We start from the raw sequence: 19,067 nt of genomic DNA, 5'->3' as shown, positions 1-19,067 counted from the left end.
GGGAGAGGCTGAAGATGACTCTAAGGAGCCGGCGGGAAACACCAGCCACCTGCCATGAAGAGCGCCTGCGGGCAGATGGAGGAGGATGGGCGCGAGGATGCTATGGTGAGTGCTGACTGTCCCACTTTAGCAGTAAAAGTGAAATTGGGCTCCCGCACAAAGACTACAGAAGTCTGGGCTTTAGTTGACTCTGGGTGTTCCAGGTGTCTAATTCACCCTGATCTGGTTGCTGCTTTGGACCTGCCTAGCTTCCCCCTCCAGCAGCCTTTGATCTTTACACAGTTGGATGGTTCAACGGCGGGGGGGGGGGGGCGGCGGCAACCCATTTCACTGGAACTGTCGCAATGCAAATGGGCAGCCACCGTGAGACTTTGAAATTTGTAGTGGCACCTGTTGGCAATCCCTTGGTAATTCTGGGGATCCCCTGGTTGACCTATCGAAGCCCATATATAAACTGGGAACACAGAACTCTGACTTTTAAGGATGGGTTTTACCAAGCTCCTACAGTGGAGAGAGCTTCACGTGCGGGGGTTGGAAGGGCTGCAATTGCCATGCCGCGCCCTAGTCTGGCACATTTAGAAGGCTTGCCCAATCGATACCAAGACTTTGCAGACGTCTTTGGGGAAATGGAAGCAGATCAGCTACCCCCGCCATCAGAAAACTGACTGTGCAATAGAGTTGGTTCCCAACGCTCAATTGCCCAAGCCAAAAATTTATCCAATGACTCAGAAGGAGCTTGAGGCATTACTGGACTTTATTGACAAAAATCTGTCAAGGGGGTTTGTTGAACCTGCAAATTCCCCAGTTGGGGCCCCTGTGCTATTCCGGGAAAAGAAAGATGGCACGCTTCGACTCTGTACGGACTATCGGGGGTTAAATTCCGTCTCAATTTGCAACAAGTGCCCTCTTCCGCTCATGAAGGACATGTTAGCTCACTTGTCTAAGGGCAAGAGCTTTCTCCAAGCTTGATCTTCGTGAAGCCTATTTCCGCATCCGCATACGAGCTGGAGATGAGTGGAAAACCGCTTTTAATTGTCCACTGGGTTCATTTCAGTACAAAGTCCTCTCTTTTGGGTTGGCAGGGGCGCCCGGAGTCTTCATGCAATTGATTAATGAAGTATTACATGATCACTTGTTTAAAGGGTTCCTGGTTTATTTAGACAATGTTCTCATTTACACTGAAACCGAGGAGGAACACGAACACCTCCTCAAACAGGTGTTAAGCAAGCTTAGAGATGCCAAACTGTATGCCAAGCTTTCCAAATGTGAGTTTCACAAGACCCAACTTGACTATCTGTTCAAGGACTTTTCCCGCAGACCATCAGAAGCCGTTAGGAGCACCTGGGATTGTGAGCTTGGGAAGATTCTACAGGGGGAGGAATCTCATTTGTACCGAGGGTTTTTAGTTTGCATTTGGCGCGCTTTTATCATTCTCAGCTTTCTTTGTGATCCTGCATACTATTCTTTAATAAATCAGATATCTTTGCATTCCTGCTCGTGAGTCTGAGAGTGTTTTAGAATAGGCATTCATTACAGTTAGCATGTGTTGTCCTGTGCCTGAGCTTTTTATTTTCTCCCCTCCCAGAGTGGAGAGATTGCCTTGCTGTGCTGTAATCCTTTCCTCTCCAATCAATGTAAGTAGAGACATAATTCTCTCCTTGCTAATTATTCTAATTATGCTAATTATTCCAGTGCTGGGTGAACATTCCAAAGGGCAGGGTTAGGAGGAAAAAAGGAAAGCTGAAGTAAAATTGGAAACACAGTCATGGTCACGTGGTTTTCTACTTGGTGACTGTGTCACTTAGCAACCAAGTTGCCAGTCCCAATTGTGGTGGCTAAATGAGGACTACCTGTATTTTTATGGATTTATTTATAAACAGTTCTGAGTTAATTTTATAAAGCAGTATATTTATGTATTTTATCAGGCAAGTTACTAAGTTTTCTTTCTCTGTAATGAGAAAGAAGAGAATCTCACTGAACACAAAGGAAAACAAAAAGTTACCTGGAGGAACTGGATTCTGTAGATTCAAGATTTATGGATTATGTATAAAATAAAGATTCCTTTGGATCAGGTTCAAATATTGTTAACTTTGTAGGCATGTCCCTGTAAGTTTTTTGGCACCAGTTTGGAAGTGATTTGCCACTGCCATTTTCCAGGATGTTTTTTTCAAATTCCGTATCTCAGATTACAACCCCAGGATTTCTTAATATTCTCTGATCCAAATTCTAACTAGGTTTGACCTTGCTTAGCTTTTTGAGATCAGCCAAGGTCACAATATGCTGGTATATACGTTTGTACATTAAAAAAAGAGACAGGTAAGTACCTTACCTCTAAAGGTGCCTGTAAAATTCCAGCTAATTGTTTTGCCAGTTGCATATGGTAATGAGTGCCAGATCCATAGGTTTCCCGGGTAACTGGATTAGCAATACCCATGCTCAACAAATAGGATTTGAATCTTATTGTCTAAAAAAAAATAATGACAAATTTAAATAATAGTACAAAATATCAGATTTTTTACTAAACAATAGTTAATTAAAATAGATTATCTGAACTTGGAAGATCCTAATGCACCAAAAGAGAGGGAAAATTAAACATAAAAGAATGATGCCCCAATACAGAGGAGCAAGAACAGCATTTATAGGAAGGAAGGAAGCCGAAAGATGAACGAGATGTAATTGAAAGGAACTATTCCTCAGCCTGACATGGTCATGACACACACCTGGCATGTTTGAAAGCAGGCATTAATTCAGGGGAGGGATAAAGAAAGGCTATTGGGAGAAAGTGCAATGGAACTGCGGGAAAGGAAAACCACCAGCATTTTCCAGCTAGGGAAAAGGATGTTGCAGGATCCCCCATCACTTTTTCATCACTCACTTTCTGAAGCAGATCTACATTTGAGGAAGCTTGCTAATCCATGCAGTGACTCGTGAGTTTTCCATGAGAATATTCTTTTTTGAGAAGCTTCCCCTAATGATACGGGAGTGTCAGCTTTGTTGTGTTTATTAAGGATGGGGTGGAGGGAAAGAAAGGGTCTCAACTCAAGGATAAGATATAGTACAGAAATGGGATGAAATGGAATTTTGACAAGTCCCCACTTGCAATATCATATTATGCAACTAGTGTAGTATTGAGGACCACATCGTGCTCTACCATATTGACTACATTTACACAATACTAATCCAGGAACTTTTTTTTTAACCAAAGTTCACCAAACAAACCACATTGACCTGGTTTATCAAAAACAAATGAGCTGTATTACAACTTAGCATGATGTGGGAATTGTATGTTCAGACTGAACATAGCAGAATATTAGCTGACCTCATCTTCAGTGATGTCACCCTGCTTTTCTCTGATCTTGCTAGCAATTGATTTCGACAGCTCCACCATTTCCTTTGCCTATAAGACACAAAATAAAGTTGCTGAGTATGCAACACAATCTTGCCCCTTTAAAGTCAGATCAGCCTTTCTGTGGAACAGTCTTGAGTGCTGAACAACTGCTGAGTGGGACAAAGCTAGGAAACAGAGCTCCTGGCCTAGGTTTGGCTGGCATTCCCCTTCCTTCGCAACTCAGGTGCCACTGAGCTGGATTCAACTGCTGTATAGACAAATATCCACCATCTGGACCTACCATCAATAACACCTGACAAGTAATCATAAAGCTATGGAGATTCAAATAATGCACATGTGTATGTGTTTATATATAGAATGATGCATGCTATACTTCCATATAACTGAGTCCCAGAACCTCCCTCCCCTCTTTTATTCTGATGAATAAAATTAGTTTCTCCAGTCCCAGTTAATCTTGATAACACTAAGCACAGCACAGCATGCTCACTAAGGGTGCCCTTAATGTGGTAGGCAGAACATTTAAACTGAAGGGTACTAATAAAGTGGAGGTACTACCTTTTCCATCAGTTTGCTGAGGTCTTCAAAAGCCTGGAATAATAAAACTGATTTAGTAATACACACTTTCTTTATACAGCAAGAAAATGCAATGCATCACACCAGTAATTCCATTGTTAACTTTCCTCCCAAATTCAAAAAAACTAAAAAACAATCCTTTACCATTGTTGGAGTTCAAGTACCAGTACTTTTAATACATAAATCATTCGTGTTATTAGAACATGCTTCTGCTTTGTAATCTAAACAGATTTTACATCTTCATAGAAAAGCACACTGGGGGCTGAGTTGGAAAAAACCTCCCATCTTCTGGCAACTCACTTTCAGCATGGTTTGAAAGAAAAACAAATAGTTGCTCTAAACCAGAACAATCTGATCTGGTATGTACAAGGTTTGTATTTATACTTATACATAATTTTACAGCTGAAAATAAATTGACACAACAGGAAAATCTGGGAGCATTTAACAGGGCATGATGCCATGTTGTTGTTTTTTCTGTATTTATTTGCAAAACTCACAGTGTTAATCAAAACTGCCTATTTAGCAATGCATTTATGCTCTCAACAACATGAACAATTTTTTTACCCAACAACAGAAGAAGAAAAGGAAAATCTAGATCAACAGACATGATGTAAATAATCCTTCCTCTACTTGATTCAGGCTTTAGTACAAAGGAGAATGCATACACACCTGAAAGGAACTTCCTGAGACAAACAAAGAACTAAGGGAACCACTTTAAAAAAAATCAGCAACAACCAGCAGGTGCAGGAAGCTCATTCTAGAATTCAGGGCACCAGTTTTGGAATTAACTGATCTGACATTAGCATTATTTCACTCAACGGACCTCCATTCCTCGTATCCTCCGATAAACAGAGGAGGAAAGAGAGCAGAGCTACATAATGACATGGCTCATGATGATATGAAAACAGCAGCCCTAGGACATCTTTGTCAATCTGCTAGGAGAGCCTCTTGGCCCTGGTAGTTCACAGGGTGAACAGTAGTGGGGAGATGATTGATCTTTTGTCAAGGTTTGTAGGAAATTAGGCAGAGAGATGCATATAGCCGTAGAGCTGCAGGGTGCTTAATTGGATGTGACTCAACATCTGCCAGCTGCTGAAAGCCCTGGGTTTGCCTTTATCCCTGTATGGCCAGGAAATGGATTTCAACTGTATTCGCTTTCACTTTATCATCTGAATCGGAGACTTATAGTTCAATACAAATGATGGTTAGATTACAAAAGTTGGTGTCAGAACCTATGATTAAAAGTTGGCTTATATTAGAAATGATCAGGGTATGTACTCAACCGGGATCCTCAGTTCAGACAAAAGAGTAAGCTATGGTTTAACAAAAGCAGCAATGAACAGTTCCCCCCCTTGAATGAGCATGTGTGAGCAAGGGGCATGTTGTAGTTTTTGCTTATGTGCTCAGCAATAGTTTGGCCTACCCCTAAGGGAACATCTGCATTTTAAAAGAACTTAATCTGTGCTCAATAAAACATGTACATAATCCTGAATTGTGACTAGAAATACATCCAATGACAAAGTAACATTTTCCAGCAATAATCATTTTCTGCAAGAGTCTTCATTCTCCTAAAATTGAACATCCAAAAATAAGGTAACCAAAAGTACAACAGAAAAAAGAGAGAATAAAATCACAACAGCTACAAATTAAAAAGAAAAGAAAGAAACTAATCAATAGGAAATCCTCAGGTTTTCCCATTCTTTTCACCTGCCCCGAACACCTGCCCTTTGTCTTCCCAACCCTGACAAAACATTTGGTGTTGGAAAAGGTCCCTGTTAACAGACATCAAACCAACCCTAATCCATTAATAGCAGGGCTGTATCTCTGTCCCAAGCACAGTACGGGAGGTTCTACATACACGTATTTACTTACTTATGAAGAATCATGAGAAACAAGCATTGGAGTTGAAGTGCACATAATTCAAAATAGTATGGTATAATGGGTATTGGTGGTCAGACCCTAGAGCAGTCTTCTGTGTGATTCTGGATTCCCACTCCCAGTTAACACCAGCCAACAGAACTATGAAGTCATAGTCAAACAACACCCCAGCCGTGCAGTAAAATATTTTAGATGCTCAAAGGAAAAAAAGAGAGACAGAAAGAGACAGAGACAGAGAGAGAGAGAGAAAGAGATCTACAGGTAGTCCATATTTAGCAAGCACAATTCGGACGGGCAACTCAGTATTTAAGCAAAGTGGTCACTAAGTGAAACCGCAGCCATGCTTATGATCTTACTTCAGCTTTCATTTGCTTTACAGACCTGCAAAGGTTGTAAATGTGAGGATTGGTTGCAAAGTTATTTTTTCATCACTGTTGTAACTGTGAATGGTCACTGTACAAGGCAGTCACTAATCAAGGACACATGGTTCACATACTGCATTAAGGCTGGATTCACACATAGCATTAAACCATACGTTTAAAAAAGATAGAGTGGCTGGGTTTATGCAACATGCTAAGCCAAACCCATACAAACCACATTATGGCCTAGTGCGACGTATGAACCTAGTCCCACAGTTCCATCACTCACCATTAAAGTCAGCTTGGGCACTTAGGGGTGACACATGTTCCACTCTGCATGCTTTACCACAACTCATGCAGAAGATGAAGGTGGAGTTAAGATTTCCAAGCAACAACTTATATTCTCTTAAACACTGGAGAAACAGAATTTCTCCACAATAGAAGTATTTTCTTGAGTAATGGTACTTATACCTTTTGTCTTTTGTCACAAATGGGTAAAATTGGTACAATATTCACATGTTTTTTAAAATTCTTTATAAAGAATTTTTAACAGTTAAAAGGCAAGCTTGTCCCCCCACCCCTCCTGAAAATGAATGCAGAATTTGGGCCCTCAAAACATTAAACTATAAATGAATACAAACAGTTCCACTATTTCTACAGAAAATTACTTGCCTCAGAAATATTCTTATCCATCTCTTTTCTTCTTTCTTCCAATTTCCTCTCAATGCCAACAATCCCTGCAGCTCTTAGTCTTCCACTCTGAAGAACAAAACACATAAGATCAGCAAATGATGAAGGAAAAGCTTAAGCTCCCTCATCACTGTCAAAAGCAAGGAAAGATCCAAGAAGCACTGATGCGGGCTACACTGTGACTGCCTTTATGCATCCAACTAAAGCCATGGTTTGAACAAGTTAGGGGGGAAAACCACAGTGACAAGCAAGCAAGCAATGTTGACAATTTCCCAGTTTGCTTTGCCTCCTTTCTGGCTTCTTTTGCTTTGTGTCTGTGAATTGGGTGGGGTGCAAAGAGACACCAGAAATGGGAAAGGAAAATGTTCACAACATCAGTTATAATAGAGAAAATAAACCAACAAGCCAAGTTTGCCACAGAGTGATTCATTATTTATCAATAATAATTCTATTTATTTATTACCCTACAGCAAAACATGGTTTATTCTCATATTCTTAATCATACAGCATACCAAGCCAAAAACAAATAGCTGCGTAATGACTTTAAGCAATATATGAACGCAACGTACAGTGGATATAAAAAGTCTACACACCCCTGTTAAAATGACAGGTTTTTGAGATGTAAAAAAATCAGAAACATACCTTTTGGAATTATGGCCAAAAAGTTCAACCTTGGTCTCATCAGACCATAACACATTTTCCCACATGCTTTTGTCAGATGTGATGTAGGTTTTTGCAAAATGTAGCCGGGCTTGGATGTTTTTCTTTGAACTTTCTGGCCATAATTCCAAAAAGTGTGTTTGGCGCAAAAGCAACACTGCGCATCACCAAAAGTACCCCAGACCCACAGTGAATCCTGGTGGTGGCAGCATGATGCTTTGGGGCTGCTTTTCTTCAGCTGGAAGTGGGGCTTTAGTCAAGGTGGAGGGAAGCATGAACAGTTCCAAATATCAGTCAGTTTTGGCACAAAACCTTCAGGCCTCTGCTAAAATGCTGAAGATGAAGAGGAATTTCACCTTTCAGCACGACAATGACCCAGAGCATACCTCCAAATCAACAAAAGAATGGCTTCACCAGAAAAGGATCAAGGTTTTGGAATGGCCCAGCCAGAGCCCGGACCTGAATCCAAGTGAAAATCACAGTTTAAAGTTCAGGAAACCATTGTTAAGAGAAAGCATAGATTGCTGAGCTCAGAGATAAAGCTAATTTCCAGGTAATTAAAAAGGGAAGCAACACTTCCCAGTCTCCTCTTTGTGGCTGTGCCAGAAAAGGAAAGGAACTGATGAGATTAAGGCTCAGGAAGGTGCATGTGAAACCTTGATTTAACAGACCAATTGGGGAGAATGGATGCCCATAATTCCTGATTATTTGTTAAATTAAATGGTTATCTGTGTCATATCATTATGCAAATTTGTAAAATGACAGAAATACAATGGAAATTTTGTCTGTTCCATACAAAGTCTGCTAAATCAAAGTTTCACTGTAACCATAACTCATTGTCCAAATAAAGGCAAAGTATCACTGATTTCCTAAAATCTTTTTCAGCACACCAAGTTATATTGGCATTCTAGACAACTACATTTTCTCTTTTCCCTAATAACAGAAGTTATCAACTTTGCAATGTGTACCTCTTTATGAAATAAAGACCTAATTATATCTTTTATATTATTTTGAAAGAGGTTCACTTGCAACTATATTGTATTAGTTCAATAAAATTTCTTGGTAATACATCACATATTATGCTCCCAGGAAGTCTCTTCCTCCTTGATGTCTTATCTTCCAGGTCTTAAATATCAATCTTACTTAGAAATAAGATATCCAAGTGTCAGAAACTGCATACATACCTGTGAACCCCTGTTAACCTCTATGGCTTGAGAAGCTGGCATGTTCTCCCACCTGCGCTGAGACATTTCTTCAGAAAGCCTCCTGAAGAACTGTATGGTGATGATGTCCAAAAGAGAGCAATTGCAGAAATGCACTGAAACTTAAATTCTAATACTCTGAGTATGTTGGTATAGATCAAGCTGTTCCCATAAAATTTAAACTAGGTAATAATATGAAATTTAGTGCATTACTCATAAAAGAATCCAAAAGTGCTGCAGTCCACATTGGCACAAAACACAGAAAAATGCAACAAGAATAATAATTTTGGAATTCTATATAATGAATTCCATTATCTCTCCTTAAAAGGCTTTTAACCATGCTGAAAATTCTTCAGGTGTTATTTTTCTACAACAACCATTTAGAAAGCACACCTACCTCGATCTGACCATGTTCTTTGAAAGAAAGCTTGATATATGAGTATTTACTACTCTGGAAAGGACCAGGATCCTTGCTGGGAGGTACTGGATGAAGATGAACTACTATTTTTGCACTAAAGATATAGAAAGAATATTTTTTGTTATTAAAGAATAAATTCCTAAAATCAAAAAGCAATTTTCAATTTTCATTCAGATTACCTTTCATTTAAAACAAGTAAAAAAAAAAAACCTGGGGGAATATAATAGAAACTTTCCATGCCCTTTCAATTCTTCTGTATTTTTAAACATCAAAAGATTTCTCAGTTAAAATACTACACTTTGAATATATTTACTGGAAAATTTGGGACAGATACATAATGCTTGGTCAAACTAAGGCACAACCTTAGAACCTCTGAATCCCAAGAACTACAAATCAAACTTTCCAATTATTGGTTGGCATTGGGCATAAAGTCCCAGAAAGAAAGCTATAAAGTGGATAGGAGGCAAATATTCATGAGATTTATATCCTGCCTTAAGCTCAAAAGCTCAAGGTGGCATACTCTTCCCACTTTTCCTGACATCCCTGTTCTCAGAGAAAGTGACCAAGCAGCTGCCAGCAATGGTCAATTTAATACATCTTTAGTACCCTTCATTTTTGCTGCTGATATATTACCTTTTCCCTATCCCTGCTGCTTGCTCTTCAACGAAGATAATTTGGGAAAGAGGAACAGCCATACAGCATTCCTGCAACAAGACACAAAGGCTAAAGCAAAGACATATTCGATGGAACACAGTGTCTCTTCTAAGAAATTGTAGACAGTCAACACTGTTCCCACAAAAGGGTCTGTCATCAAGTATACATTAAATTACGTGATATCTGTGTGCAAAAATATGATAAACAGTATTTATTTCTATTTCTATAGTTTTATTGTATAAAACTAATACCCAGTAAAATCTATTATTATTTTTTGAGGGGCTTGGCAATTTTTTAAAAAAAGCTTAAAAGCACCCATTTGTCAAACAAAGACCATCTGCGAGCACTAACTTCCTATTTCCCTTTATGCTGCCTGAGAAATTTGAGAGCCTGGACCCCAAAAGATCTGGAAAACAACACACTGCGAAAAACATACCCCAGCAGATTCCTCCTCTTTCATCTGATCACGCCCTACCTTGGAACGGCAGTCAATAGTTATTCAGCAGCAACACTGACTTAAATATTTTACTTACAGACATCATGAAATCTGTTCTTCAAATATCAAAGGGTAATCTTAAAAGAACAGTAAGCAGGATATAAATACAGTAAATGTGTAATCACTGTTTTGAGTGCCCTTCAATAACTAAATTACAAAATTCTGAACTTATTCTTGTCTCTAACTGCAGCAATGCAGAATAAGGCCCACGGAACTTATTGGGCTTACAACTGAATAGTTCTAAATAAGATGGCACTGCAAATTATATGACAAACATCTGGGATATGACAAGATAGTTCACCAATTCCACAGTTCTCATGTTGATTAAACTTTTCTCTTCAGTACTTCAATAGCATAAAAAGAGAAATCAAGAAAAACATTGGATTTCTGATTTCCAGTTATCTATATGTTGAAGAGGACAATGGGCAGTGACATATTTATAAATGTAATTACTATCAAGTAACTTGGAAAGAAGGACAGAAGCTTAAATAACAGGGGAGCATTTGCTGGCTGGTCCAGAGAGCAGGAGAGAATAATCAAGCTCATGGACAGAAAATGATCCAACTGTATCTCAGTACTGTATGATCCTTGGTGTATGCTAGTCTATTGGACCCAATTTATTTTGTCATAATTCTCATTTTGATAGAGCTAAAGAACAATAATCTGGAAAAACAACAGGATCCTTAAACCTGGTTGGTGTTTATAGTTTCTAATAATGGGAAATTCTCTTTGTGGATTGTTCTCTCTTGGCCATTCAAGAAACAAACTGAGATTCCTTTACCAGGTTCCTTTGGAAGAAAGTGTTACTATTACTTGATAACTTTAATAAAAATAAGCAACAGGCTGTTTTTAAAAACCAACTCTTACTAATTCATCTCAGAACATTTTTGGACACATATATTTCAGCAGCTTAGACTGAAAGTTCTTGGATGTCACGTTCAGCGTTTCAATGTTACAGTGCATCGTAACGTTTCGCATGTCATTTGGCTGATGCGTGTTTCGCTTGGGAGGGGAGGAGGATTCTGTCTCCTGGGATGTTATCTGTTCTCAGCAGGATTGGAATGTGTTTGGGTTATCTTGTGTGTTCAAGGTTTTCTTCCCAGGACATCAGCAGGAATTGTCACCAGCACCTGCGGTGGGGAATTTGAAACGGTTTGGGCGAGGGGAGGGATTACGTTTGTGCCGAGGGTTTTTAGTTTGTATTTGGCGCGCTTTTGCTCATTCTCAGCTTTCTCTGTATTTGCATACTATTCTTTAATAAATCAGATATCATTAAGCTTCTACTTGTGAGTCTGCTTTTGTTAGGGTAGGCAATCATTACATAAAGCTGAGAATCATAAAAAATTTACCATTAGCCCCTTTCCAGATTTATCTTGTGAGGGAGTAGTGCTAGTGATGACCGAACCAAAACCCCAAACCGAGGAAAGCGAGGACACAAGCGATGGGGAACCCGACTCCACGGTGAGGAGAACGGAGAGGGTCCCTACTCGAGAATTATCGGAGATACAGGAGATGTCGTGTTCCAATCCGGAAGAAGAGGAGGTTGGAGGAGGTCCTGCCCCTACCGAAGGATCGCCGGGCGAGATGATAACTTGGGATGAAGCACGGGGACCCCTACCAGGGACGTCCAAGACGTCTTGGAAGCAGCGGTACCCAATGTCCCCAATTGTTGTGAGACAGGACGGGGGAGGGAAAGAGGATTCTCAAACCCCGGAAAGGATAAGACTATTGGAGGCCAAATTTGAGTCGATGGAATATATGTTAAAGAAACTGTCAATGGACTGGGGCCTCAGGAGAGGGGGAGAGGAGAATCAAGCACCAGGTATTCGTCCCCTTCTCCTCCTCCTCCTCGCTCGGTGGAAAGAGGCAGGAGAAGGCACTGGGCTGAGCCACAACCGCACAGCCCCAGGTATTCGTCCCCTTCTTCCCCCCTTCGATCGGTGGAAAGAGAAAGGAGACGGCACAGGGCTAAGCCAAAATCTCATAGAGTGAGAACTCCGAGGTCCCCTCTTCAAGAGCGGAGATCCCCAGTACCCAAAAGAAAGTCAGACCGCCCAGATGGGGCAAGGGGCCTGCTGGGAGTGGGGGTCAAAGACTTTACAGTCAAATTTGACGGGGATCCAACTAAGCTGTCATTCTTTCTTGCCAACATAAGCAGCTATATGGATGAATTTGGACCGTATTTCCGTTCTGAAAGGGCCAAGATCAATGCCATTGCCACCAAACTAAAGGGGCGGGCTGCTGACTGGTTTGTCCAGTTAAATGAGGCGGATGCTCCTGAACTGGAGGATTTCGAAAAATTCCTCTGGGCATTGAAACTGCATTTTGTGGACCCGTTAACCAAAGAAAGGGCAAAGAGGGCTCTTAAAGAGCTCAGCCAGGGGCAAAGATCCGTAGCCGATTATGCTCTGGAATTCAAGGCTTTGGCTGGAAAGGTTGAGGACTGGTCCCAGGCCACTTTAATAGAGTTGTTTAAGGACGGGCTGAACATGGAGGTCCTGTGGTGGTCGTTGGGTAGAGACAACCCAGATACTTTGTATGAATGGATACAGTTGGCAGGGAAGGCTGAACATGCCCACGAGACTTTCGCACACAGTAGGAAGGCGTTGAGACACGCGGCGCTCAGCAAGGGATCCAGACCCACTACCACGACTGGAAAACTCAGGAAGCGTGCCTGGGAGGAGGAGAGGGAGAGCCGTTATGCCAAAGGGCAGTGCCTTCGGTGCGGGAAGGAGGGCCACAGGGCGGCTGCTTGCCCAAAACCCAGGTCAGACGATCGGTCCGGAAAAGCGTTGGGCAAATCGCCCTCACTGCCCAGGAAAATGAAGGCAGCCAAGGCAGAGACCGAGGTGGAGGAGGTTCCGTACTTCGGGGGAGAGGAGGAACACGATCTAACAGAGCCGGCGGGAAACGCCAGCCACCTGCTCTAAAAAGCGCCTGTGGGCAGGTGGTGGATGGCGGGCGCGAAGATGTTTTTGTGAGTGCAAATTGTCCCACGCTGAATGTGAAAGTGAAGTTAGGCTCCCGCACGAAGACCGTTGAGGTTTGGGCGTTAATTGACTCGGGGTGTTCCAGATGTTTAATGCACCCTGACGTGGTGGCTGCTTTCGATTTACCCAGCTTCCCATTGCAGCAGCCCATGATCTTCACCCAACTGGATGGTTCAACGGCGGGAGGGAAACTGGTGACTCATTTCACGGGAACGGTGGCGTTGCAATTGGGCAGCCACCTTGAGGGGTTACAATTTGTGGTAGCACCTGTGGGTCATCCCCTTGTCACCTTGAGGATTCCCTGGTTAGTCCAGCAAAACCCCCACATAAATTGGGTCCACAGGACTTTGACTTTTTCTGATGGCTTTTACCAAGCTCCTGCAGCGGAACAAGTGCCGTCCGCTGCGGTGGGGAGGGCGGCGGCAGCAACCCCGCATTTCAATGTGACATCACTGGAGGGCTTGCCGGAGAGATACCAGGACTTTGCGGATGTGTTTGGTGAGATGGAAGCGGACCAACTCCCGCCACATCGAAAAACTGATTGTGCCATTGAGTTGGTCCCCAACGCTCAGCTGCCCAAGCCCAAGATTTATGCCATGACTCAGAAGGAGCTTGCGGCATTGAGGGATTTTGTGGATAAGAACTTGGCCAGGGGTTTCATCGAACCAGCAAATTCGCCGGTTGGAGCCCCCGTGTTGTTCCGGGGGGAAAAGGATGGGACTCTGAGATTCTGTACGGATTACCGCGGATTAAATGCGGTCTCCATATCAAACAAGTACCCTTTGCCGTTAATAAAAGCCATGTTAGCACATCTGTCAAAGGGGAAAATCTTCTCCAAATTGGATCTGCGGGAAGCCTATTTCCGCATCAGTGAGGGGGATTGTCATGAGTAAGGATGGCGAGCAGGGGGCTCCCATCCAGACTGTCAAGCGCATGCGTAGCACTGATGAATTGTTCAGCCATTCAAAGAGACACAGATCAGGACCGCCTTAACCCTTGGGGGTTATATGTCTGGGTTTTCCCCATGCTTCTTCAGTTTGTTAGGATTCCTGTTAAGTACTAGCAATAAATATTAGAGACCAGTTCCTTGTCTCAGTGTGTTTCCTGGTTGTTAGGACAGGGATGAGTGGAAAATCACTTTCAATTGTCCACTGGGTTCTTTCCAGTATAAGGTCTTACCTTTTGGCTTGGCGGGGGCACCTGGGGTGTTTATGCAACTGATAAATGAAGTGTTACATGACCATTTGTTTAAAGGTGTGTTGGTGTATTTCGATGATGTGTTGATTTATACGGAAACTGAAGAGGAGCACGAGCGCCTGGTAGAACAGGTGCTTAGCAAATTGAGAAACGCTGAACTGTTTGCTAAGCTTTCTAAGTGTGAATTTCATAAGACTCAACTTGACTACCTGGGGTATAGGATTTCTGACAAGGGCATTGAGATGGACCCTGGGAAGATTCAAGCCATTTTGGGGTGGGAGCGCCCACGTACCCGAAGGCACCTCCAAAGTTTCCTTGGATTTGCTAATTATTATCGCCAGTTCATCCAGGGGTTTGCTGAAATTGCATTGCCCCTTACTGATTTACTACGTACCAAGGGCTTGGGTGACACATGCAAGGTGAAAAACCCGGGGGCAGTAAATTGGACTCCTGAATGCCAGGCGGCGTTTGACAAACTTAAAAGCCTTTTCACGTCTGAACCCATTTTGCAGCACCCTGATCCCACGCGACCCTTTGTGGTGCAGGTGGACGCTTCTGACTTTTCAATTGAGGCGCTCTTGCTGCAGAGCAATTCTGACAATCGGTTGAAGCCTTGTGCTTATCTATCCAGGAAGTTTTCTGAAACTGAGCGGAGGTGGCACGTTTGGGAAAAGGAGGCTTTTGCAATCAAAGCAGCTTTGGAAGCCTGGCGTCACCTCTTAGAGGGGGCTAAATGCCCTTTTGAGGTTTGGACTGACCATAAAAATTTAGAAGCGCTCCGCACCCCTCGCAAACTCAGTCCTTAACAGATTTGTTGGGCTCAATTCTTTAGTCGTTTTGATTTTCAGCTGAAGTTTATTCCTGGCAAGAAAAACTTCCTAGCTGATGCTCTATCTCGCTTACCCCAAGATTCGGTCCAAGCGGCTGAAATAGCGGGTACTGTGTGGACGGAGCCCCAGCTGGGGCTCCAAGCTGTCACTCACAGCCAAGCCCGTGCGCAGCAGCCGACGGCTTCACCCTTGCCGGTGGGGAGGAGGAGGTCAGTTCCCTCTCAATTGCAACAACAGTTTCTCCAGGAACTGAAATCCGATACTTGGTTGCAGGCGAATAGAGACAATGTTACGTTTGACAAGGGGTTGGCTTGGAGACAAAACTGACTCTATGTGCCTGAGGACTTGCAGAAGGAAATTCTAACCAGGTCTCACGATGATAAACTGGCTGGGCATTTTGGGTTTGTGAAAACCTTGCATCTGGTGAGACGCCAGTTTTGGTGGCCAACTTTGAGGTGTGATGTAAAAGATTATGTTGCTTCTTGCCCTGTTTGTGTCATGTCGAAGAGGAAGCAGGGTAGACCGCAGGGGCTTTTGCAGCCTGTTGCAAGCCCTTCTGGTCCATGGGAGGAGGTTTCTATGGATTTTATTGCTGACCTCCCTCCTAGTCAGAAAAAGACTGTGATTTGGGTGGTCAAGGATTATTTTTCAAAGCAAGCCCATTTCATTCCGTGTGCTTCCATTCCTTCAGCCCCGCAATTGGCACGTCTTTTCCTAATCCACATCTACAGGATTCATGATAGCCCCTTCCGCTTGGTCATGGACCATGGGACACAGTTTACTTCCCAATTTTGGAGGGCATTTTTAAAACTGGTTGGCACAAAACAGGCATTGTCCACTGCGTTGCATCCGGAGACTGACGGATCTACAGAGGTTTTAAATTCGACCCTTGAACAATTTTTGAGGGCGTTTGTCAGCAGGACAATTGGGTTGATCTCCTGCCTTTTGCTGGCTTACAACAATGCTGTCCATCAGAGTACGGGGCACACCCCTTTTCGTGTTGTTTTTGGGAGGGACTTTGTACCTATCCCTGAGTTGCCACAACCCTCTACCCAGCCCTGTTCTGCTTCTGATTGGGCTGCTCGACTGGCTGATTCGTGGCCGGTGATTCAGCAGGCGTTGGCTGATGCTCAGTCTGCCTATAAGCTGCACGCAGACAAATGGAGAGCCCTTCAGCCTGATTTTAAAGTTGGGGACCAGGTTTACCTTTCCACCAAATTTATTAAGTCTCCACAACCATCCCAAAATTGGCTCCTAAGTTTGTGGGTCCTTTTCCCATTGTTGGGATTGTGAACCCTGTTACATTTAAATTGGATTTACCTCACAATCTGAAACGTTTGCATCCTGTTTTTCATTGCAGTTTGCTCAAGCCTGTCAGCCACTCGTCCCGTTGGCATCCGCAGCCTCCACCTCCTGCTCCAATCATGATTGACGGGCAGCAGCATTTTGAGGTGAAGGAGATCCTTGATTCTCACAGGCTTTGTGGAACTTTACAGTACCTGATTCGTTGGAAGCACTTCCCCCACCCTGAGTGGGTGTTTGCCCGTGATGTTAATTCTCCTGTTTTAGTTAGACGCTTTCATTTGGCTTATCCTCTGAAACCTGTTCCCTAATGCTTTACTTATTTTGGGGGGAGCGGTATGTCATGTTCAGCGTTTCAATGTTACAGTGCATCGTAACGTTTCGCATGTCATTTGGCTGATGCGTGTTTCGCTTGGGAGGGGAGGAGGACTCTGTCTCCTGGGATGTTATCTGTTCTCAGCAGGGTTGGAATGTGTTTGGGTTATTTTGTGTGTTCAAGGTTTTCTTCCCAGGACATCAGCAGGAATTGTCACCAGCACCTGGGGTGGGGAATTTGAAACGGTTGGGCGAGGGGAGGGATTACGTTTGTGCCGAGGGTTTTTAGATTGTATTTGGCGCGCTTTTGCTCATTCTCAGCTTTCTTTATATTTGCATACTATTCTTTAATAAATCAGATATAATTAAGCTTCTACTTGTGAGTCTGGTTTTGTTAGGGTAGGCAATCATTACATTGGATAGAATATAAGGTACTGTATAAAGTTTATATTAGTTTATTAATATAATTTTCTGAAACGTTCATTGGACTCTTGATATTAAGGCTTAGCAGGTCAAACAACTGAATAAGTGATTAGGCAAATGCATATTTTTGCATTCAAATTCAGTTTGCAATTACATGCAGGTACTTGGAGGAAAGTTTAAAAGGACTTGCTTCCCACTAAACACGTAGAACAGAATCCAAAGTTACACATGCAGATTCTATTCTCTCAGTACATTTTTTCTTATTTGTTAGATTAACATCCTGCCTTTCCTTCAAGAGCCCAAGATGGCAAACAGATTGCTCCCTCCTCCCATGTTTTCCCACAGCAGTAACTCTTTGTGGTAAGAGAAAGTGACTGGCCCAAACTCACTGAATAAGCTTCTGGAGCTGAGGATGGTCTCCCCAGTGCTAGTCCAACTACCACACTGACTCTTACTATCTTACTATCCTTTCCCATGAAGTCCCCCCTCATCTCAACACTTGCTGTGGTGGGTTGAGGGACTCTCCAGAGCTGATTCTGAGAATGCACAGGAATTTTAAGAACGGAATTACTCCCCTTCATTCCATAAGCAGGATCCAATTCACAGAAATAAATGACTTATTTATGTCACTGAAATGATAAAATAATATGGCTTCTCCAGATTTTGTACAGAACTACTGAGCTAGCAATCTATGGCAATAGCTGCTCTTACAATATTGATCTACACAATCTTCTTGGGGATAAGGAGATATAGCCTCTTAGAGCTTTTGTGTTCTTTTGTCCTTGAGCTACGGGTGACCAAGACCTAACTCTCCTCCCAGTAGCTTCTCTAGCTACCAAGCATTTGAAGCAGAACGTTCCAAAAGAATCTGATGTAAATCTCCTGCAACTATTGGTTTCTCAGAGAATGGCTGGCCCTAGAAATGTTTTTGGTTTTCTTGTCCCAGTCCCTGGGAGAAGAGCTTGCATCTAGGATTGTTTTGTTTATTCATTTAGTCGCTTCCGATTCTTCATGACTTCATGGACCAGCCCACGCCAGAACTTCCTGTCGGTCGTCAACACCCCCAGCTCCCCCAGGGACGAGTCCGTCACCTCTAGAATATCATCCATCCACCTTGCCCTTGGTCGGCCCCTCTTCCTTTTGCCCCCCACTCTCCCTAGCATCAGCATCTAGGATAACCCACAGCTATTTTGAGAACTTGTTGAATGGTCCAGAAAAATCACAATAACTAATTTCTAAGCTATATCTGCATACTTCATAAATCTCCCTAAAAATGCTCTGTTTTTTTTTATTCAACTGAAAAAACTTTGAGCATAAGAATTTATTTTGATCATACAATTATCACATCAAACTTTATCATATATTATAGGAAAATTACATATGCCAGAATAAATCTACTTACATGATTTTTCTGATCTCTCCAGATCAATCTGTGTGTACTAAGGAGCAATACTCCAGTATCAAACTTCAACTAGAGAGGAAAAAAGAGAGAAAAAAGTAGATTTTAAGATACTCGGTTCCTGTGCTTCCTGCAAGATGCTATTTTTGTAGAATCATACTATGATGTGTTAGACAAATATTTTGTGAACACCTTGTATTCAGTTAGTAAAATCTACAAAATTATACAGCAGAAAGGGAGAAGCGATTACATTGCTTTTAATTTAATGACGTGCATCCATTTCCCAAGGAAAAATAATAAAGTAAAAGGTGAAGAGTCCCAAAAGAACAGTC

The 19,067-nt window shown here is 42.4% G+C and overlaps 1 protein-coding gene across 1 annotated transcript in view; it reads right to left on the bottom strand.

The window, feature by feature from the left end:
• Positions 1–19,067, bottom strand: part of VPS36 (vacuolar protein sorting 36 homolog) — a 30,900-nt gene that overhangs the window by 9,749 nt on the left and 2,084 nt on the right. Inside the window, exons 2-9 of the mRNA XM_063315636.1 lie at positions 18,739–18,807; positions 9,763–9,833; positions 9,109–9,223; positions 8,694–8,783; positions 6,832–6,918; positions 3,905–3,937; positions 3,320–3,397; positions 2,330–2,464 (exon numbers count right to left, since the gene is read on the bottom strand). Coding sequence (XP_063171706.1) covers positions 2,330–2,464; positions 3,320–3,397; positions 3,905–3,937; positions 6,832–6,918; positions 8,694–8,783; positions 9,109–9,223; positions 9,763–9,833; positions 18,739–18,807 — 678 coding nt within the window. The remainder of the gene's footprint in view (positions 1–2,329; positions 2,465–3,319; positions 3,398–3,904; positions 3,938–6,831; positions 6,919–8,693; positions 8,784–9,108; positions 9,224–9,762; positions 9,834–18,738; positions 18,808–19,067) is intronic.

Source organism: Candoia aspera, chromosome 1 (assembly GCF_035149785.1).
Source record: "Candoia aspera isolate rCanAsp1 chromosome 1, rCanAsp1.hap2, whole genome shotgun sequence".
Lineage (NCBI taxonomy): Eukaryota > Metazoa > Chordata > Lepidosauria > Squamata > Boidae > Candoia > Candoia aspera.
The sequence above is the reverse complement of the archived record's forward strand: the minus strand, read 5'-3'. Positions and strand labels throughout refer to the sequence as shown.